Source organism: Ambystoma mexicanum, chromosome 10, assembly GCF_040938575.1.
Source record: "Ambystoma mexicanum isolate Mex_15411 chromosome 10, UKY_AmexF1_1, whole genome shotgun sequence".
NCBI classification, from domain to species: domain Eukaryota; kingdom Metazoa; phylum Chordata; class Amphibia; order Caudata; family Ambystomatidae; genus Ambystoma; species Ambystoma mexicanum.
This window is the reverse complement of record NC_090932.1, coordinates 1,541,918,696-1,541,937,197: the sequence shown is the minus strand read 5'-3', so window position 1 is coordinate 1,541,937,197 and position 18,502 is coordinate 1,541,918,696. Positions and strand designations below refer to the sequence as shown.

Sequence of the window (18,502 nt, the reverse complement as noted above, 5' to 3'; positions counted from 1 at the left end):
TTTCCCAACATCATAAGTTCTGACTTGTGACCATGCATGTATAACCAATTTATGTGCATTAATTCAGCAGTGGCGCTCTATTTGGAAGCTACTTTGCTAGTCATCCAATTTTAATCAAGCTACGTATCTGCGACAGTGTGTTTTGTGTGGGGCAGAATTCGTTGGAGCTCCTGGGCCTGGGAGTCTCTCCCCTTTCCATCATCCTGAGGCCCAACCCTTTTCTTCTCCCTTCGGTGTTGAGAGTGTTTTATGTTTGGGCATTTGGCGGCTCAGTGGTTCCTGCTTCTGGACCATAGCTCCTAGTCCTTGATCGCTCCGGCTAATTAATTGGCGCTACAGATGTTCGTCCAACGTAATCCTGAGGCATCTACACTCGCCTTTTCCCAAGTAAGGCTCTAATTTCAGTTTCACGTAGCAATCACTTGCTGCATTGTTTGTTTGTTTTATTCACTTTTTATGTGCGCCAGACCCAGGGGTAGCAGGGCGCAGAGGCAAGAAAATGCAAAGCTTACAGGTTACATCAGAGCATAGCGTGCAATATAAAATACAGTTATTACAAAGTATACAAATTCGAGAAAGGTCAATCACGTTACAGGTTACATAATGGCAGAATGTACAGTAGAAAATACAGTGAGGTCATAGGACACAGATAATTACAGAATATACATGGGACACAATTAGTTAAAAATATACAAGGTTCAATTGTTGTTGATGCACGCCCGTTGTTGGGGATGCACGCCCCGTTGCAGTCACTTTCTCCCCTGTGGCAGCGGCTCCTGTGTGTGCTTGTTTCATCTCTCTGATCAGCATTCGGCCTACCTGCAACGTGAGACGACATTTCTGCTTTGTGCTTGAAACTAAGGGCTGACTCCCTCACTATCAATGCCTTCTACCAGGTCATCCAAGCGTGGATGGCACAACACGGACTCTGTCTAAATGATGAAAAGACAGAGCTCCTTATTCTTGGTTCGCCACAAAAACTTATCAAACTTGACTCTGTGTTTAAGTCTTTCATCATCGATGGGAATACTATCCTAACCGCTAAGGACACAAAAACCCTAGGCATCTACATTGACTCGACTCTATCCCTGGCCAGACGAACTAACTCAGTCTCGTCCGTAGCGGCATATACCTGCAAGCTTATTACAGCCTGCCGCCCTTTTCTCTGCAGCCAATTGTGTTACCCTGGCTAGGACCCTTGTATTATCCAAGATTGATTACTGCAATGCACTTTACCTAAGCACCGATCGTTGCAACCTAAATAAGCTTCAAATTGTCCAAAACAATGCTATTAGAGCTGCCCTCAACATTCCCAGGCGCCAACACATATCCGACACTAGACGCAACATTCACTGGCTATCTATCCCACACCGAAAACTCTGGCTCATACCCACAAATGCCTTCATAACCAAGCTCCCTGTTACCTGGCCAACCGATTTGCCCTCCACAACTCCACTAGACCTCGTAGAATGGCACAATCAAACTGCCTTGTTGTTCCACGTTTCAATCTCCAAAGATCAGGTGGAACCAGCTTCCCTATTATGGCAGCTAAATTATGGAACACGCTTCCTAATGAGCTTAGAGCAGAACCCTCCTTCCTGAGATTCAAACACCTTACCAAAGCTTGGTTGACCGGCCAAGACACCTAGTGTTGGGCTCACTCCTTAACTTGTACATAGCTGTACCCTTGTAAATACAATCTGCTTGTCCTTTTATTGTTATTATACCTGTTAACTTTGTAAATATTGCTTTGTCTGCTTTTTCATGCTTTGTTTGTTTGTTTGTTTATTTGATATAGCGCAAAACCAAACCCGAAGGTAGAAGGGCGCAGATATTACAAGAATACTTGAGAACTTGGTTACAAGGTGATACATAAGTAAAAACAGTTGAGACATATATTTACAAATGTAGGTAAGGTGAAAACATTAAGGCAAGATGAGATAAGCACGAGGCAAGCGGGTGAGCATAGAAGGCATAGTCAGGAGGGCAGGTTGTTCAGTCAGGTTATGTGTCGTTAGTACGTAGCCAGGTGAGGGCCTGGCGTCTGAAGCTTGGGTAGGGTTGGTCAGTTCTGAGATTGGCAGGGAGTCTGTTCCAGGTTTGGGCTGCTATGACCGGAAAGCTGGAGCCGCCGGCAGTACTTTTTTGTATCTGGGCACCATTAAGGTGTCTACGCTGGCCCTTCTAGTTGGACGGTTAGACAATCTCTTGGTAATTCTTTCTGTCAGGTAAGGAGGAGCTATGTTGTTGAGGCATTTGGATGTGAGGGAGAGGGTTTTTAGGGTAATCCTGTCCTTAATTTTTAACCAGTGGATGTTTCTTCTGGCGGCGGATATATGATTTCTGGATGGGATGTTTAAGGCTGCTCTTAAAGCGTTATTTTGGAGAGTTTGTAGTTTATCGAGGATGTATTTGTTTGATCCTGCATACAGAGTGTTGCAATAGTCCAATCTGGATATGATTAGTGCATTAGCCAGTGTGATGCAGCTGGACTCGGATAGGAAAGGTCTGCACGCTCGGATTAATTTACAGGTGTACGCTGTGGAGGATGCTAGGGTATTGATTTGCTTCTTGAAAGTGAATGCTGAGTCAAGATACACCCCAAGGGTTTTGACTGCAGGCATCACTTTAATGACATTGTTGTCGATGTTAAAAGAGGTATAGTTGGGGTCAGGTTTTTTAATTGCTGTCTCTGTGCCAAGGATTAGCAGCTCCGTTTTGTCGTCATTCAGGCAGAGGCCATGGGATGCCATCCATGCCTGAATGAAGAGATATATCTTGTTTACCAAGGCCGATTCTTCTGCATAGTTGCCCAAAAGGGGGATGAGGATCGGAGTGTCATCAGCATAATTTGTGTAGATAACACCCAGTCTGTCCAACTTGTCGAATAAGGGCTTGGTAAAGATGTTGTACATCGTAGGAGATACACAGGATCCTTGGGGGACGTCGCAGGAGACTTGTATGGGATCGGCGGCAGCTAGGGGGGTGGGGGGGAGACTCTCATTGTACGGTTGGCAAGGAAGGATTGCACCCAGGATATGGCGTTGCTTGAGAAATGGGCGGCTGAGCTGAGGTGATTGCATAAAACAGCATGATCTACCAAGTCAAAGGCCGCTGATAGGTCAAGGAGGAGTAGCATAGCTGATTTTCCATTGTCCTTCAGCTCACCCATTTTGGTCTTGAGGTCTATCAGGGCTGTTTCGGTGCCATGAAGGGGGCGGAAGCCCAATTGGCGTGAGCCTAATAGATAGTTGGTTTCCAGGTAGTCCTGTATTTGCAAGTAGGCTACTCTGTCTATGATTTTTAATAGGAAGGGGACGGTGGTTATAGGTCTGTAGTTGGTTGGTATGGCAGGGTCAAGTGTTTGTTTTTTGAGCAAGGGGAGTACCCAGGATTGTTTGAGGTTGTTGGGTACTAGGTTTGACCTGAAGGAGGCATTGATGAGCTTGGCGATAAAGGGCGCAAGATCTCTAAGTGATGCGCCCGGTTGCCCCTGGGCCTGGTGCGCTATACAAATAAATAAAATACAAATACAAATTCACCTTTGGCCTTGCGTTTTGACCCCTCATGCCCTTGCTTGCACCCATGTATATTGAGCCCTTCTTTTGTCTGCATTCACCTGGCCGACAACATGGTGGCAGCATTTCTGCACCAACCGCTGCACTAGCCTTGGCCTATAAAGTAAGATGTGCTTCACCATGGCCTTCTGTTGGGCCCTCACACGCCTTTGCCGGCTTCCACAAGTGTTGGGCTTTCCTTTGCTCATCATTCCTTATTCATAATTTTTTTGGTGGCCGTTCTCCACTGACCACAGCTCCAGCACTGTTGTGCATAAACGAAGGAGTGTTTCACCAGTGAAATTTGGGCCCTATCTCGCCCGAGCCTGCACCTGTATGTCTGGCTTTCCTTTCTGCTGCTGCTTTTCTCTTCTGGAGCTGATCTGTGAGCCCCTGTTTCCCCTTTTCTTGTATTCCTACTAAAGATATCCAATTTCATTGTACTAATCCTTTTTGGCCTCACTGAGTGGTGGCCTGCCCTGCTTGCTTCTCCTGCCTATTTGCCTCCTCCGTGGGCGAACTGGTCTCATTCCAATCAATGCTGCTTAACATACTGTGTGCAGTGGACATTTCGGTCAAACTCTACTCCCGTCCTTGAGGCGTGAACCGGAAGAGGAATCTACCCACCTAAAGGCATCTTTAACTCTATTACATAATGCCACCACCTGCTGCATCTTTGCATCTGCTTCGGTGGAAGGAGGCCCTGACTGAATGTGTGGCCCTGAAGAGGCCAAAAAAGACACTGCCTGCTTCTTTTTCACGTCATCTGTCTGCTACTAGGCCGCCTGGTGAGTTCTTTGTGCTTGTGCAGCGCTCCACTCCCCCTCTCTTTCCTTCCATCTCTTTGCTTTCTCCCTCCACCCATGATGCTCTACATCTAACCTATTTACTCTGTTACTCTATCACTTATCCCTCCTCCCTCTTGAAGCCTGGAAGAAAGAAGTTCAAAAAGAATCTCCTGGACTCCAACCCAGGCCTGCCCATCGCTGACACCTATGTCAATGTTTCTTCCAGGCAGACTGCCACAGACATCCTCTTTTCTGCTCTCTTCCCGGACCTTTGGAGCACATATGGTCTCTGTCCTCTCTCCCTTCTGCTCGTCACCCAATAATGGTGGCACCAGATGGGAAGTCTTCTTGGTGGGTTTCTCATCCTCTGGGTGCATCATTAATGTCTATCACAATGGCAATGTCACGGCCCAGGGCTCTCAGCACAAACTTTTTCTTCTTGACAGGCGTCTTCCATCTCTCCTCAATTTCCACCCTTCTCCCTCCACTCCTCTGGCACCCACCCCGCTTCCCTTTCACCTCCAATGGGCGTACCACGTCCCTGTACCCCCGCCTTGGAAGACCTTCAAAGGTGGTAACCAGGTCCACCGTGCAACCCTCAACTCTCGCTCTGCAGTCAAACATGCTTCTAATATCCGCCTCCTCGTCGAAGACTTTGACCTCGATTTTCTCGCCATCACTGAAACATGGTTCACTGCCAGCTGTCACTGCTTTTGACACACTCCTGCCTGAGGATTTCAAGATCCTCTCCAAGCCTAGGCCAAACCGTTCAGGAGGCGGAGTAGACTTGATCTTCCCTGACTGGATCCCTGCCTCTATCATTCCCACTCAGTCATGCTCCTCCTTTTGAATGCCTCATCTGCAGTATTCTCTCTTCTCTACCCTCCTTCCTCCCCAGCTATCTTGCCTCCCTTGACTCCTCTCTCCCCTTCCCTTCCTCCTTCTCTCCCATAGTACCGGATGAGGTCTCTAGACTAGTCATATCTATGAAAGTCTCCTCCAAACAGGTGCTCTCCTTCTCCTCCAGAACTTTCAAGGACAACATTGCCTCCCTCGCGCCTTCCTTGGCTGATATCTGTAACCACTCCTTTGGCACTGGCTCCCTCCCTCAACCCCTTCCACACTCCTTTGTGCATCTCCTCCTTAAAAAGCCCTCTTCTGATCCATCCTGCCCTGCTAACTATCACCCTGTCTCTATTACCCCCTTCCTGGGCAAACTCCTTCAAAGCTTGCCCTCCCAACTGACCCAACACTCCAATTCTGTTGGCTGTCTCCACAACCACCAGTCTGGCTTCAGAGCTGCCAGAGGCACGGAAACTGCTCTACTGAACACCTGTGACGACTTGCTCTCTAATCTGGACTCTAACCCTCCTTCCGATCTTATCCTCCTGGATTTTTCCTCCGCTTTTGATACCGTCAGTCATGCCACCCTGATTAATTGGCTCTGTGATACCCTTGGCACCACAGGTCTGGCTCTGAACTGGTTCACCTTCCTCGACAACAGGCCTTCCCAGGTCCAACTGGGCCCTTTTCTCTCCACTATCACACTCTCCACCTGCGACGTCCCTCAATGCTCTATCCTCTCGCTTTTCAATATCAACATTGCCCCTTTGGCCCATCTGATCTCTTCTCTTCTTTCTCTGTCTTCCAGTGTAATGCAGACGACATGCAGCTCTCCTTCAAGCTTGCCTCTCCTCCTCCTCCCTCTCCTCCGCCGCTCTGGTCCTTTCTAAGCTCGACTACCGTAACAGCCTCTTCCTTAATCTTCCTTCGTCCCCTTCAACTAATCCAGAATAGGACTGCAAGACTTATTCTTGGCCTCAGGCCCAGGAACTGCATCTCTCCAGTCCTAATTTCTCTCCACTGGCTCCCGCTTGCTGTTAGGATCAAATTCAAGACTCTCTGCATCACCCACAAGGCTTTCTGGGGCCTGGGACCCCATTACATCCAACTCTCTCTCCCTAAATACCTCCCTGCCAGAGCCCTTGGGTCTGCTTGCTCCAACTCTCTGCGAATCTGTCGCTTCTCTAAACAAAGAGTGGCGGTAGATGTCTCTTCTCTGCAGGAGCCTCCCTCTAGTATGGTCTCCCTGACCCTCTCAGACTTGAGCCGGATCTCCTTAAGTTCTGTAAACATCTCAAGACCCTTGTTTTCTCTTCCTCCTTCTCTCTTCCCTACTAAGCTCCTTCCTCCCATAACTATGACTGGCTCCTGGTTCCCTTCTGAGTTCTATAGGGTCCTAGTCCTCTTCTCCCCCCCCAGCCCCTTTCCTGGTGCCTTAACTGCTTTCCATGCCACTTGCCCTTGGGCCTCCCAGTTACACCTGCACTTTGCCCCTTCAATCTTCCCTTACCACCTTAGCATTTGTGCACTGACCTGTACTTCTCCTTCTCCCCCTCGCACTTCTTGTTCTGCACTTGCACGATCCGAATGTCACAAGGCCTAGTAGGACCGTATCTTTTTCCCTTGTTGTGCCCCCCCCTTTTGTTGTCTTGTGGGGCTTTGAAACACCACCTGTTGTATAAGGTGCCTTTCATATATCCAATTAATAAAGTAAAATAAAATCTACACATTGGGAATTGGATCTTTGAATTCTTTGGTGTCACCTAATGACAGCGCAGTATGACTTAGAGCGATCGGTTCCCAGTTTATTCGTTAGCTGTGGTTTGGATGCAGTTATGGCCTTTACCTAGATAGTCAAAATGTTCAGATAATACAAATTCTGGTAGGTTTTACTCCACATTATCAAAGGCCTTGAAAGCATTGAGCAGTGCATTAGCCTTTTTTTAAATTTGATTTTTTAGACAATTTATCTTGATTTTGATGCCACCCTACTTGCTCCAATAGGTCTAGTGAGCTATTCATTGTAAATTACAGAAATAGTGATACTGATTGTTAACTTAGCCACAACTAGCTACAATATCTCATTCCTTTACTCCAACACATTCATTTGTTTCTCAGCTGGTCATTCTTAGTTTTCTCAAGTCTTATGACCCTGCATACATTGTTAACCCTCTGATTCCTGTGTACCTCATTGATCGTGTGTGACTACCATTATGTGCTCACCACATTGCCAATCTTCACACTGGTTATAAAAATACTTCTTGCACAAATGCATTGTTTTTTCTTTTGCTAGGCCTGTCCTGGGTGGTGGGAAATGCAGAAGAACTCCCATTCATGGATGATACATTTGACATCTACACAATTGCTTTCGGCATCCGGAACGTGACTCACATTGAGCAGGTAAATTTAGGATCTGGAAAAGCCCAGGTTTTGTGTTACTACATATATTTTATCCAGTGCATTATTTCCTGATGTGCTTTAGTTCTACTATATTGATGTCATGCTACTAAAGTAACCTGCTGTAAGTGTAGAGGGATGGTTTATTTTCGGTGAACTCAGTAAGAACTCAGCAGCTCCTCCCCTAAACACTCCCCTGTGCATAAGCTCCCTCAGTGCCCGCCATTTACCTTCTCTCCGGTCACTCCTAAGGAAGTGGAGGATATCATCAGAAGTCTAAAGCCTTCAAGATGTCAAGGAGACCCGTGCCTGGCTCCCATTATCAAGGAAGGCACCAAAGAGCTGTTCCCTTTCATCGCTACAGTGATAAACGCCTCTTTCCCGCCCAGCCTTGTCTCTAACAATCGCAAGGAGGCTTGGGTCATGCCTCTCTTAAAAGAAAAACAACTTTGATCCCTACCATTCCATCAAACTACAGGCCAATCACAACCTTCCCCTTCCTTCTAAAAATTCTGGATAGATTTGCATACCTGCAAACCCAGAAACACCTGGAGGAAAATAATTTACTTGGTCTCCGACAATCCGGATTCCGGCCCAGACATGGCACAGAGACAGTCCTTCTGGATCGGAAAATACAGATGTGTGCGGCGAAAGACAAAGGCAAACTGGCCATGATATGATATGATATGATATGATATGATAAGGCATTTGTAACGCGCCTATACATAAGTGTTGCAAGGCGCGACGAGGCAGGGAGGGCGGAACAAGGGGAAGACAGACAACGATCCTACTAGGCCAGGTGTCATTCAGATCGCGCAAGTGCAGGAGGAGGGGGAGGGGAGAGGTGCATGGGGAAGGGGAGGGGGGGAAGTGCAGTACAAGGTAAGTAGAATAAATAAATAAAAGGGCCAGCTGGTGGCAAGTGCAAGGTAAGTGCAGAACAAGTGCTGGGAAGGGGGGGCTGTAGGGATACAGAGACAGTCCCGCAGTGCAGGGGTTGCCAGGGAGGCAGTGCAAGTGGAGAGTGGCTGGGCCCAGGACCGAGGTCGATGAGAGTGGCCCAGTTGCAGATTCAGTGCAGTTTCAGCGAAGAATTAGCAGGGGAGAGGGAGAGGGAAAGCAGAAGCAAAGAGGAAGGTTTTGAGGTGCTTCCGGAACCGGAGATGGTTCTCCTCAAGTTTCAGGGGGGCAGGAAGGCTGTTCCAGAGGGAGGCCCCTGCCGCGGAGAGAGATCTACCCTCAGCTCGTTGCTTCGAGAAGCGGCTGACCCTGAGGGAGTTGGAGACGGATGAGCGAAGGGCTCGGGAAGGAAGATATTTAGGAAGAGAGAGTTGAAGGTATTTAGTCCCCAGGCCCCAGAAGGCCTTGTGGACAATGCAGAGGGTTTTGAACTTTATCCTCGCAGCCACTGGGAGCCAGTGTAGAGATTTCAGTCCTGGAAAGATACGGTCCCTGGGCTTGAGGCCAAGGACAAGTCTCGCAGTTCTGTTCTGGATGAGTTGCAGAGGGCGGAGTGGGGAGGCAGGCAGATTAAGATAGAGGCTGTTACAGTAGTCCAGTTTTGAGAGAACCAGGTCTCGGGAGACAGCGAGCTTCTGGGGGAAGGAGAGGAAGGGAAGAATACCTCTGAGGAGGTGCAGCTGGTAGTGTGACTTCTTAGCGACGTCAGATATATGAGGAGAGAAGGAGAGTGTGGAGTCGAAGATAACCCCGAGGTTTTTTGCCTTGCAGGAAGAGGGCCAAGAGAGGCCGGCCAGAGAGCTGCATGGAAGGAGGGAGTGGGTGTGCCGATGAGCAGAATCTCAGTCTTACTGGCATTAAGGCAGAGGTCATTGGCGGAACACCAGTCCTGGATAGCAGACAGACAGTCAGAGATGAGGGAGGGAGAGGAGGAGGCCGAGGGTAGCCTGAAAATGAGCTGGGTATCGTCCGCATAGCAATGAAAGTTGGGGCAGAGAGCGGCGATGCGGTGGGCAAGGAGTGCCAGATACTGGTTGAACAGCCAGGGGGAGAGATTAGATCCCTGGGGGACACCACAGGTGGAGAAAATGATGTCAGAGAGGAAGGACCCGAGGTGGACCTGGGAGGGTCGATTGGAGAGGAAAGAGGTCAGCCACGCCAGAGCCTGACCAGTGATACCCAGGTTATCACGGAGACGGTTGAGCAGGATGGCATGGTTGACAGTGTCAAAGGCAGAAGAGAGATCGAGCAGAATGAGAACACACGGAGTGTTGGAGTCGAGGTTCAAAAGCAGGTCCTCACGGATGTTCAGGAGAGCAGTTTCCGTGCTTCTGGCAGCTCTGAAGCCACATTGATGGTCATGAAGACTGCCAACAGATTCAGCATGGAGGTTAAGCTGGGAGATGGCCAGTTTCTGATCCTATTGTTGGACCTCTCAGCTGCATTTGACCAGGTCGATCACCAGATTCTCACTGAACATTTGACCACAGCAGCGGCCTTCTCTACCAACGCATCCAATTGGATTAAGTCTTTCTTATCCAATCGCACTACCAGAGTCTTCTCGCCCACTGCCTCAGCAGACCTGATTCCGATCTATTGTGGGGTTCCCCAGGATTCATGCGTCTCGACAACGTTATACAACATTTTTACGAAGCTCCTCTTCGACCGCCTTGACAACATGGGTGTCATCTATACGAATTACGCTGATGACACCCAGGTTCTCATGACATTGTCTGGTTGTTATGAAGCAGACTCTAAGCTAATCAACGATATCTATTTGGAAACACAGGCATGGATGGCTGGCCACAGCCTCTGCCTTAATGATGAAAAAACCCGAGCTCTTGATTGTGGGTACGCTGGCTCGCCTTAACAAGCTTGACCCACGGTAAATGTCCTTCAACATTGAAGGGAACCCGATCAAAGTTGCTAAGGAGATAAAAACTCTAAGTGTCTATCTCGATTCTACCTTATCCTAAAAGAAACAAGTGAGTTCTATTGCATCATCAACAGCCTACACAAACAAGCTTATCAATGCTTGTTAATCTTACTTGTCCCCCACTAGTTGCATGACATTAGCTAGAGCGTTAGCGCTCTCCAATATAGACTATTGCAATACGCTATTCATAGGATCCTCTGAACAAAATCTCAATAGACTTCAAATCCTACAAAACAACTCCTAAAAATCAGCACTTAGCATTCCCAGATCCAGCCACATCTCCAGCATTAGGCAGAAATCTAATTGGCTCCAAGTGTGCGACAGAATATCACTTTGCGCGTTGTCTATCACCCACAAATGTCTGTCTAACTCTTCCCCTAAATATCTGTCAGACAAATTTGCCAAACACCAACCAGCCCGACCCACCAGATCCTCCCAAACACACTTCCTTCTAGTTCCAAGGTTTAACCTAAAAACAGCAGGACGAGACGGCTTCCCTGTCCAAGCCGCCAAGTCCTGGAACTCCCTCCCCCCCTCTATTAGAATGGATCCTTCCTTCAGCGCTTTCAAAACCAGAGTAAAGATCTGGCTCACTGACAAGCCTAACAACTAGCCGCTGGCGGTTAGTGGACCTTTACTTTGTCTTCATGGCTCTGATCGCTATGCCCTTCTCTGTTTTCGACTGCCAGACCTATCTGTAACCTTGGTCAACCTACCTGTTGATCTCCGATGTACCTGTATGTATGTAATTATGTCTATAACATGTTAAGCTTTCCAGCGCCCAGTTACCTTAGGGTTAGGTGCGTGATACAAATAATAAACAAACTACAAAAGAGTCTGGCCAGCTGTTAGATGTTCAAGCAAATTGGAGAGAGATCAAGGGGCACACACATGCAATGCTATGTGCACGAAGTAAAGCACTTGAAAGGTTGATATCCCTTCATAGTAACCGTTCTTTTTTGTGGTTGTCATTGTTCGGAAGATTCCCCAGCCCTCTGGTGAGGGGTGTGCAACCATCTATCCTAAGGAAAAAAGTGTCCTCACCAAAAGATAGACCAAACTCCATATGGATAGCTATGGCAGAGTATTCAGGCTTAACTCTAAGGAGTAAAAAAAGCTGGTTGACGGGTACAGTTACTCCCAATATTACACTAATCTAAAAATAATATTTTCTGATGCTTGTGAATCTGCTTAGAATCACATACTCTGCATATAGTCTGACATCTAGTGGTAATCGCAGAGTACTGCATCTTTCTTTCGAAGATCAAAAAGGGACGTCGACATGGCCGTGACTGTAACACTATCCCTAATGTTACATGTAGTGTACCCAAAATCCTTCACATGTCGAGGTCCCATCAGATTGTTTTTTTCTGCCTATGTAGTTGCTTGACTACTTTAAGCGGCTCGCGCTTACTTCTTCGACTGCCTGGACAGCTACTCGATGGCTGATCCTGCCCTGCTGACGGTCCTTCTACCGATGAGACTGCGACTGATTTCCTTGCAGCCTTGGTCCTCCGGCCCGGCCTCACAGTAGTGAGAGTGGGGCCGTGTTATTACTAACTTTCTTCTGAGAATGCCTCTTCTTTGCCCCTCCTTCTTTTTCCTTCAGTCTGGCTGCCGTTTCACTCAGTTATGGAGAAACGCCCTTTAAATTCTGCTCATCTTGCAATATGAAATTTCCCTGGAAAGACACCCATCGCCAGTGCAATCGGTGCCTCCCTCTTGACCACAATGAGCGGCGTTGCAATGTCTGAAAGCTTTTTTGGCATAAGACCTTAAGACAGGCGCACTAAGCGGTGGGCGGCCTACGCTATGCAGGCCGAGATTCATTCTACCACCGGCACCTCGGACGAGGAGTCTGTCAGCAGCAGCGGCTCAGATTCAGAAGCCGCAGACAAACAGTGGAACCTGCGCGTTCCTGTGTGTCCGTCCCAGACAAGCATGCCGTCAGCAGTGTTCTGCGGAAGACTCATCCCAGCGACAAGGGCACACACGCTACACCTCCTAAGCACACAACCCCCTATGCTTTCTGCGGCGGATCCACCGAAAAAAAGCCTTAGACGTCCGCAGGTCCATCAAAGTTTTGTTGGGGCCTCCTGAACCTAGTGTTTGAGCGCCCTCTGCACACCTGTCATCGCGGCCTGCGCAAGGCACAAAGTAGTCTTCTTCAGTGGGCGCTTCCATTAAATCATCGGCCTCAATGTGGTAGCGTCGAAAGAGGTGCTGAAACAGGCCCATTTATCAAAAATGTTTCCAAAGCTTCGCGAGAAGCTTTCTAAAGCCTGTTCTCACGGTTCTGTCCCTTAAAAGGCCTCTGCTTTACCTGAAGGTTATTCTCTGGACTCTCCTACTCTTTCTAAAGCCCTACAGCAAAATCCTGTTCCAGCTGCCCAGCCCTTCCCTCCCACTGATGAGTCCACCTCCTCTGGGTGGACTAGGGAAAGATTTGAAGCATGTACGGACATAATGGTCGAGTTTATCAACTTCACTGGCCAGTTTGATGATCTCCTTACACTACATAGGTCTGTGGATCCTTGTCCTATTCCTCTCATGTCCCTGAGGCTCCTTTCACCTGGTGCTCAGTTTGTATCCCCAGATGGACAGCGTCCACAGGAACCTCCCATTGATGTGTTCCAGGACGACCAGGATGACCCTGACCAGGACGTTTACTATGTTCCAGACCCAGGTCAGGCATCTCAAGACCCCGTCTCTCAGGACCCACACAGGGACCCCGTTTGCACTTGGTAAACTACCCATGACTCGGACCCAGACATTTTTTTGGACACTCCTCCCATTGTTCAACCCAGAGACTTGTCACTTATTGCCGACCAGATGCTTTTTAATAACCTTCTCAAGAAGGCAGCTGACCATTTTAAGATCACCAGGCAGGAAGCCGTCCCTGACTCGGACTTCGCGGAGGACATTCTTAAGGAAAAGGTCCTGGTCAGCCAGGCATTTCCACTCAAAAATTCAGTGAAGAAACGCCTGACTCCCTCCTTGTTGACGCCATCACTTACTCGGTCAGTCAATCCATGAGTTGGAAGGATATTCCACCAGGCACCCTCTGTATATCAGAGGCCAAGCGGTCCCGGTTTCCCTGGTTGTTATTCCCACCATGAAAAGGGCAGGAGTACCGCTATCCTCTTTAGTCTCCTCCAGACAAGGATTGCAAAAAGCTGTACGCTCTTGGTAAATGGATCACCCCCTCTGCTGCATTTTGCAACCGCCAATAACACCACGCTGCGTGCAAGCTATGGTGATGTACAATGAGGACTCGTACAGGAGGGCCTCCAGAACGTCCCAGAGCCGGCCTGCACCCAACTCCTATCTGTGGTTACTGAAGGTCTCCATGAACACAGAATATCCTAAAAAACACTTTGGCTTCGACTGAAACACCGGGAAGCATCCTCGTAAAGGGGACTCTTCTAAAGCACCACGCCTGGCTGAAAAATACAGGGTACAAGCCAGAGACTCAGGCTTCCCTCATCAATAAGCCAGTAGAAGATTCTGCTCTTTTTGGTAAGGCGGTCGATGAGGCCCTGGACACCACTAAAAAAAAAAAAAAAAAATCTCAATACTCTCAAATCTCAACCAGATCTCAGCCAAACCTTCTGTCCAGCGAGGGGCATTCAATACCCACTGGTCCTTACGCAGGAAGTCCACCCAGGGGCAGGGCGGGTTGGTAGGAACCCCTTGGTTTTTCAGTCACGGTACCTTCAGCGGATTCCAGTTCCCTGAACAGCTGGGATTTCGAACGTGGAAAGGGTAGAGGGAGAACCTCTGCAGCCAGAGTCTCCCCTACCCCCACCAGCAAATGACTCGGCAGTACAGGTCCCCTCCCATGTCTCCCCTGTCGGGGGACGTCGAACATCTTTTACCCACGCATTGGAGGGGATCACATCAGATCAGTGGCTACTCAAGACCGTCGCCCATGTGTACTGCATATAATTCCTGCAACCACCCCGCTACCACTCACCCAGGAGCAGACTGTCTGCAGAGCATCTGCAAATCCTGCTGGAAGAGGTAAAGATCATTCTAGACAAGGGGGCGTTCAAAGTGGTCCCCCATCTTCAGGTAAACTAGGGGATTTATTCAATATACTTCCTTGTACCCAAAAAGAATCTAACCATGCGTCCCGTTTTTGACCTGCATCCGGCGGACAAATCTGTCAAACCTCAAAAATTTCAGGATGAACCCTCTTCAGAAGGTAATCCCACTGTTGCAAAAGGGGGATTACATGGCCACACTGGATATGCAAGATGCATACTTTCACATTTCAATGTTGCCAGTGCACAGAAAGTACCTCAGGTTCAAGATGGAGAACACTCACTATCTGTTCAAGGTGCTCCCCTTTGGAATTACCTCAGCCCAAAGGGTGTTCAAGAAGGTTCTAGGGTTTATAGTCAATTCATCTAAAACCATTCCATCAGATACCATTTCATCGAAATCTTTCCAACAAAAAAAAATGTCCATCTAATGCATTTTTTATTTTTTTGGGGGGCGTCCCCCACCCCCCAAACCCCTGTTTTTTACCCTTTAAAATAACACCTGAACAAAAATGAATCCTTTACCCCTCCAAAAATCCAAAAACATGCATTAGATTTCAATGGAATCGGATTAGATGGAATGGTTTTAGATGAATTGACTAGATAACGGTTCTAGCGATAGCAGCTACTCTCCTCCACAGCCAGTCCATCCCAGTGTATCCGACTGGCTGGAGATTTGTTCGGAACGTGTCTGGAGAACACCCAGAAGACAGATCTCCTTTTCAATCTGTGATTCTCAATCAACGAGAGTCCATTTTGGTCCCCAGTCAAGTCAAACAGTTTCTGGGGGCACTAATTCGGACAGAAGACTGCCTCGTCTTGTCCTCACTATGTAGCCAGTCACGAGATAGCCGTACGCAAGCCATGCGGCTATTAGGCATGATGGCATCCTGCAACTTCTTGGTTCCACGTGCCTGTGTGCACATGCGCCGCATTCAGGAGTGGTTTTCGAGTCCATGCTGTCGGGCAAGCGGCCAGTGGGATGATCTAGTGGATGTCTCGACAGCCCTCGTTCAGTCTCTGCAGTGGTGGTCAAGGAAAAACCTACTGAAGGGGAAATACTTTACCACCCCCACAGTAGAAGCCATTCTCACCACGGACTCATCTCTATCAGGATGTGGAGCACGCCTCCTAGAACAGACGGCGCACGGCATGTGGTCTCCATCGGTAGCCTCCAAACATATCAATCTGTTGCAACTACTAGTGGTGTTGAAAGCACTGAAGGCATTCCAAACACACTTACAGGGGAAGACAGTTCTTGTCCTCATAGCCAGCCGCACAGCCATGTACTTTCTGAACAATCAGAGGGGGACTCACTCTCCAGGGCTATCCAGGCTATCACAGAACATTTGGAAGTGGGCACACAGACGCAACATGTTTCTACTAATCACTATCACAACATGTTCCAGTGAAACACAATCTTCTTTCTTCTTATACAGTCCCTGAATAACCTGGTCTGGGATATTTGCCTATGCTTTTCCACCTGTTTCCCCTTCTCAACAGAATAGTGCACAAGTCACGCTTATCCTGGTGGTGCCAATGTGGGCTCGACAGCCATGGTTCTCGCATGTATTGAGGATGTCCGTCTCCCCTCCCAAGAAACTGTCCTGCTCGTACAACATGTTGTCACAGGACCTAGTGAAGACACTATAACCGTGCCCCCAAACACTCAATTTAGCATCTTGGCTCCTGAAGTCATAGAGTTTGGACATCTACAATTACCTCAAAGATGCATGGGCATACTTAAAGAGGCACAGAAACGGAACAGACATTGATACTCCAATAAATGGAAATGTTTTGTCATGTAGTGCAATTCTAAAAACATCAATACTATTGAATGTTCACCTAAATATATAGTCCTTTATCTAACACACCTATTAGATTCAGGACTTGTTTTCATCTCTCTCAAGGTCCACCTCGATGTCCTCTCTGTGTAAAAAAACAATGCAGAGCAAGGTTTCATGGTGGAAGTTTCCTGTAATAAAAGCATTCATGGAAGGAGTAAAAAAGATTTCACCCTCCTATTTCTAAGCCAACTCCAGAAAGGGACTTGAATGGTGTTCACACAAGCCAATACATAAGGCTAGTCTTAAGGCCCTCACCTATAAGACTTGCTTTTTAGTGGCCATTACTTCCATAAGGAGGGTTAGTGAACTGCAGTCCCTCTCAGTTCAAGACCCATTTGTGATTATTCACAAAGACAACGTGGTACTGCATACACAACCACATTTTGTGCCTAATTTAATTTCTAAGTTCCACGTAAACCAATCAATCGAACAACCTACTTTCTTTCAGAGCGCAACTAACTCTACTAAAAGAAGCCTCCTAGATAGATGTTAGGAGAGCAGTAGTGTACTACCTTGAAAAAACGAAACCACTGAGAAAGGCAAGCCAATTCTTTGCCTCTGTGGCAGCTGGTAGAGAAGGGGACCCTGTCTCTAAATCAGCTTTTTCCAAATGAAATGTGAAATGCATCACACTGTGTTACTCTCTTGCCAAAGGAGACTTAACCTTTGCACCTAGAACTCGCTCTACTAGGGGCACGAGCAACTATAGCCTTTATTACAAATGTTCCTCTTGATTCTATTTCAACATTACTGCTTAGACCCACATTCTGTCTGATTCTCAGGTGGACAAGATACACAAGTGGGTTCGCTCTGACAATTGGATTTAAAGGGGGTACTCTTTTTTTATAGTACACATTAAGTTATTTAGTCATGTCACACGTATTCAATCATGTGTGAAACCTAAACACAAATAGACTTAAAGATTCACATGTAATAGAGTTGCATTTTTTAATTATGCATTTCAACATGGAACAATTAGTATTCAAAAAAATTTAGTGACCACCACCTATTAGTGACAAGTGATAGTAGAGTTTAACTTATATAGACATATTACAACCAATATTGTAAACAATACGAAAAGCTATTGGTTTTCTGTAGCCAGGCTTGAGGTGACCTAACACGTGGTGGGACAAGCAGTGCTAAGGCATGTCTTTGCTACTGTTCCTTCAGACCTCCCACCATCATCTCCAGGTACTGCTTGCTAGTCTATGCACAGAATGTGATTCTAAGCTGAAGCATCAGAAGACATACATTACTCACTGTAATGGGCTTTCTGATGATTGTATCTGCTTAGATTTACATGCGCCCACCCTTCCTTCCCTCTTGGAGTAGAAGGAGCATGGACATCTTACACACCTTCTTTCTTCTGTACTGCGAGGGGTCGGTAATGTTAGGCTTACAACTAAGTTTAGTTTTCTCAAGGTTTGACGTTTTTGTTTTAAACAAAAACAATAACTAAACCCGCTCTACCAGGGGATTCCCTACCTAGTTTAGTATCTAAGGAAAACTGCCTAGCATACACAAAACTAACCCTCACACTAAACAACAAAACATTCAAAGTTAAGCACAAACAACATACATTAAAGATTTACCAAATAACCAAAGACTTGTACTTGTTTTGGGCAGATTCCACTCCCCCAGAAATGTCCAAAGTCAATTTCTTCCAAAAATAGTCTTAATTCGGTTCTTGAAAAGTTCCAAAGAAAAAAATGTCACTCAAACAAAAATCTATGGTTAACAGTTTCTTCTTCATTGGATGACAAGCTTCCCTTTCAATGTTCCACAAAGAAAAAGAAAACTGCACCAATGATAATCCTGGATAATGTTCAAAACAAAAAGTACCTCTTCCACTTTGATAACAACTTTGTAACTTCTAAAGTGTCTTGAATGCAATTCGTCAGGATGCATCTCTTAAGGGAGTTGCTCTCTCTCTGGCAACTTCCTCCTGCCAATGTTACTGCGAAAGCAGGCTTCTTTGCTTCACAGACTGCTTCTACTCTACCTTAATGAAAATGCAAATGTTCTGACAACATTCTAGACAGTAATACAAGATTGGCAATATCCCCATTTTTTGTTAAAGGCGGAGCAATTCTCAAATAATATGTAGGAATATAAAGGGTGCCTAAAA

The 18,502-nt window shown here is 47.1% G+C and overlaps 1 protein-coding gene across 3 annotated transcripts in view; it reads left to right on the top strand.

Annotated features, from left to right (window-relative positions):
* Nucleotides 1-18,502, top strand: part of COQ5 (coenzyme Q5, methyltransferase) — a 371,634-nt gene that overhangs the window by 198,965 nt on the left and 154,167 nt on the right. For all 3 annotated transcript variants that reach the window (XM_069619771.1, XM_069619773.1, XM_069619772.1), the window contains exon 4: nt 7,482-7,588. In XM_069619771.1, the coding sequence (XP_069475872.1) occupies nt 7,482-7,588 (107 nt within the window). The remainder of the gene's footprint in view (nt 1-7,481; nt 7,589-18,502) is intronic.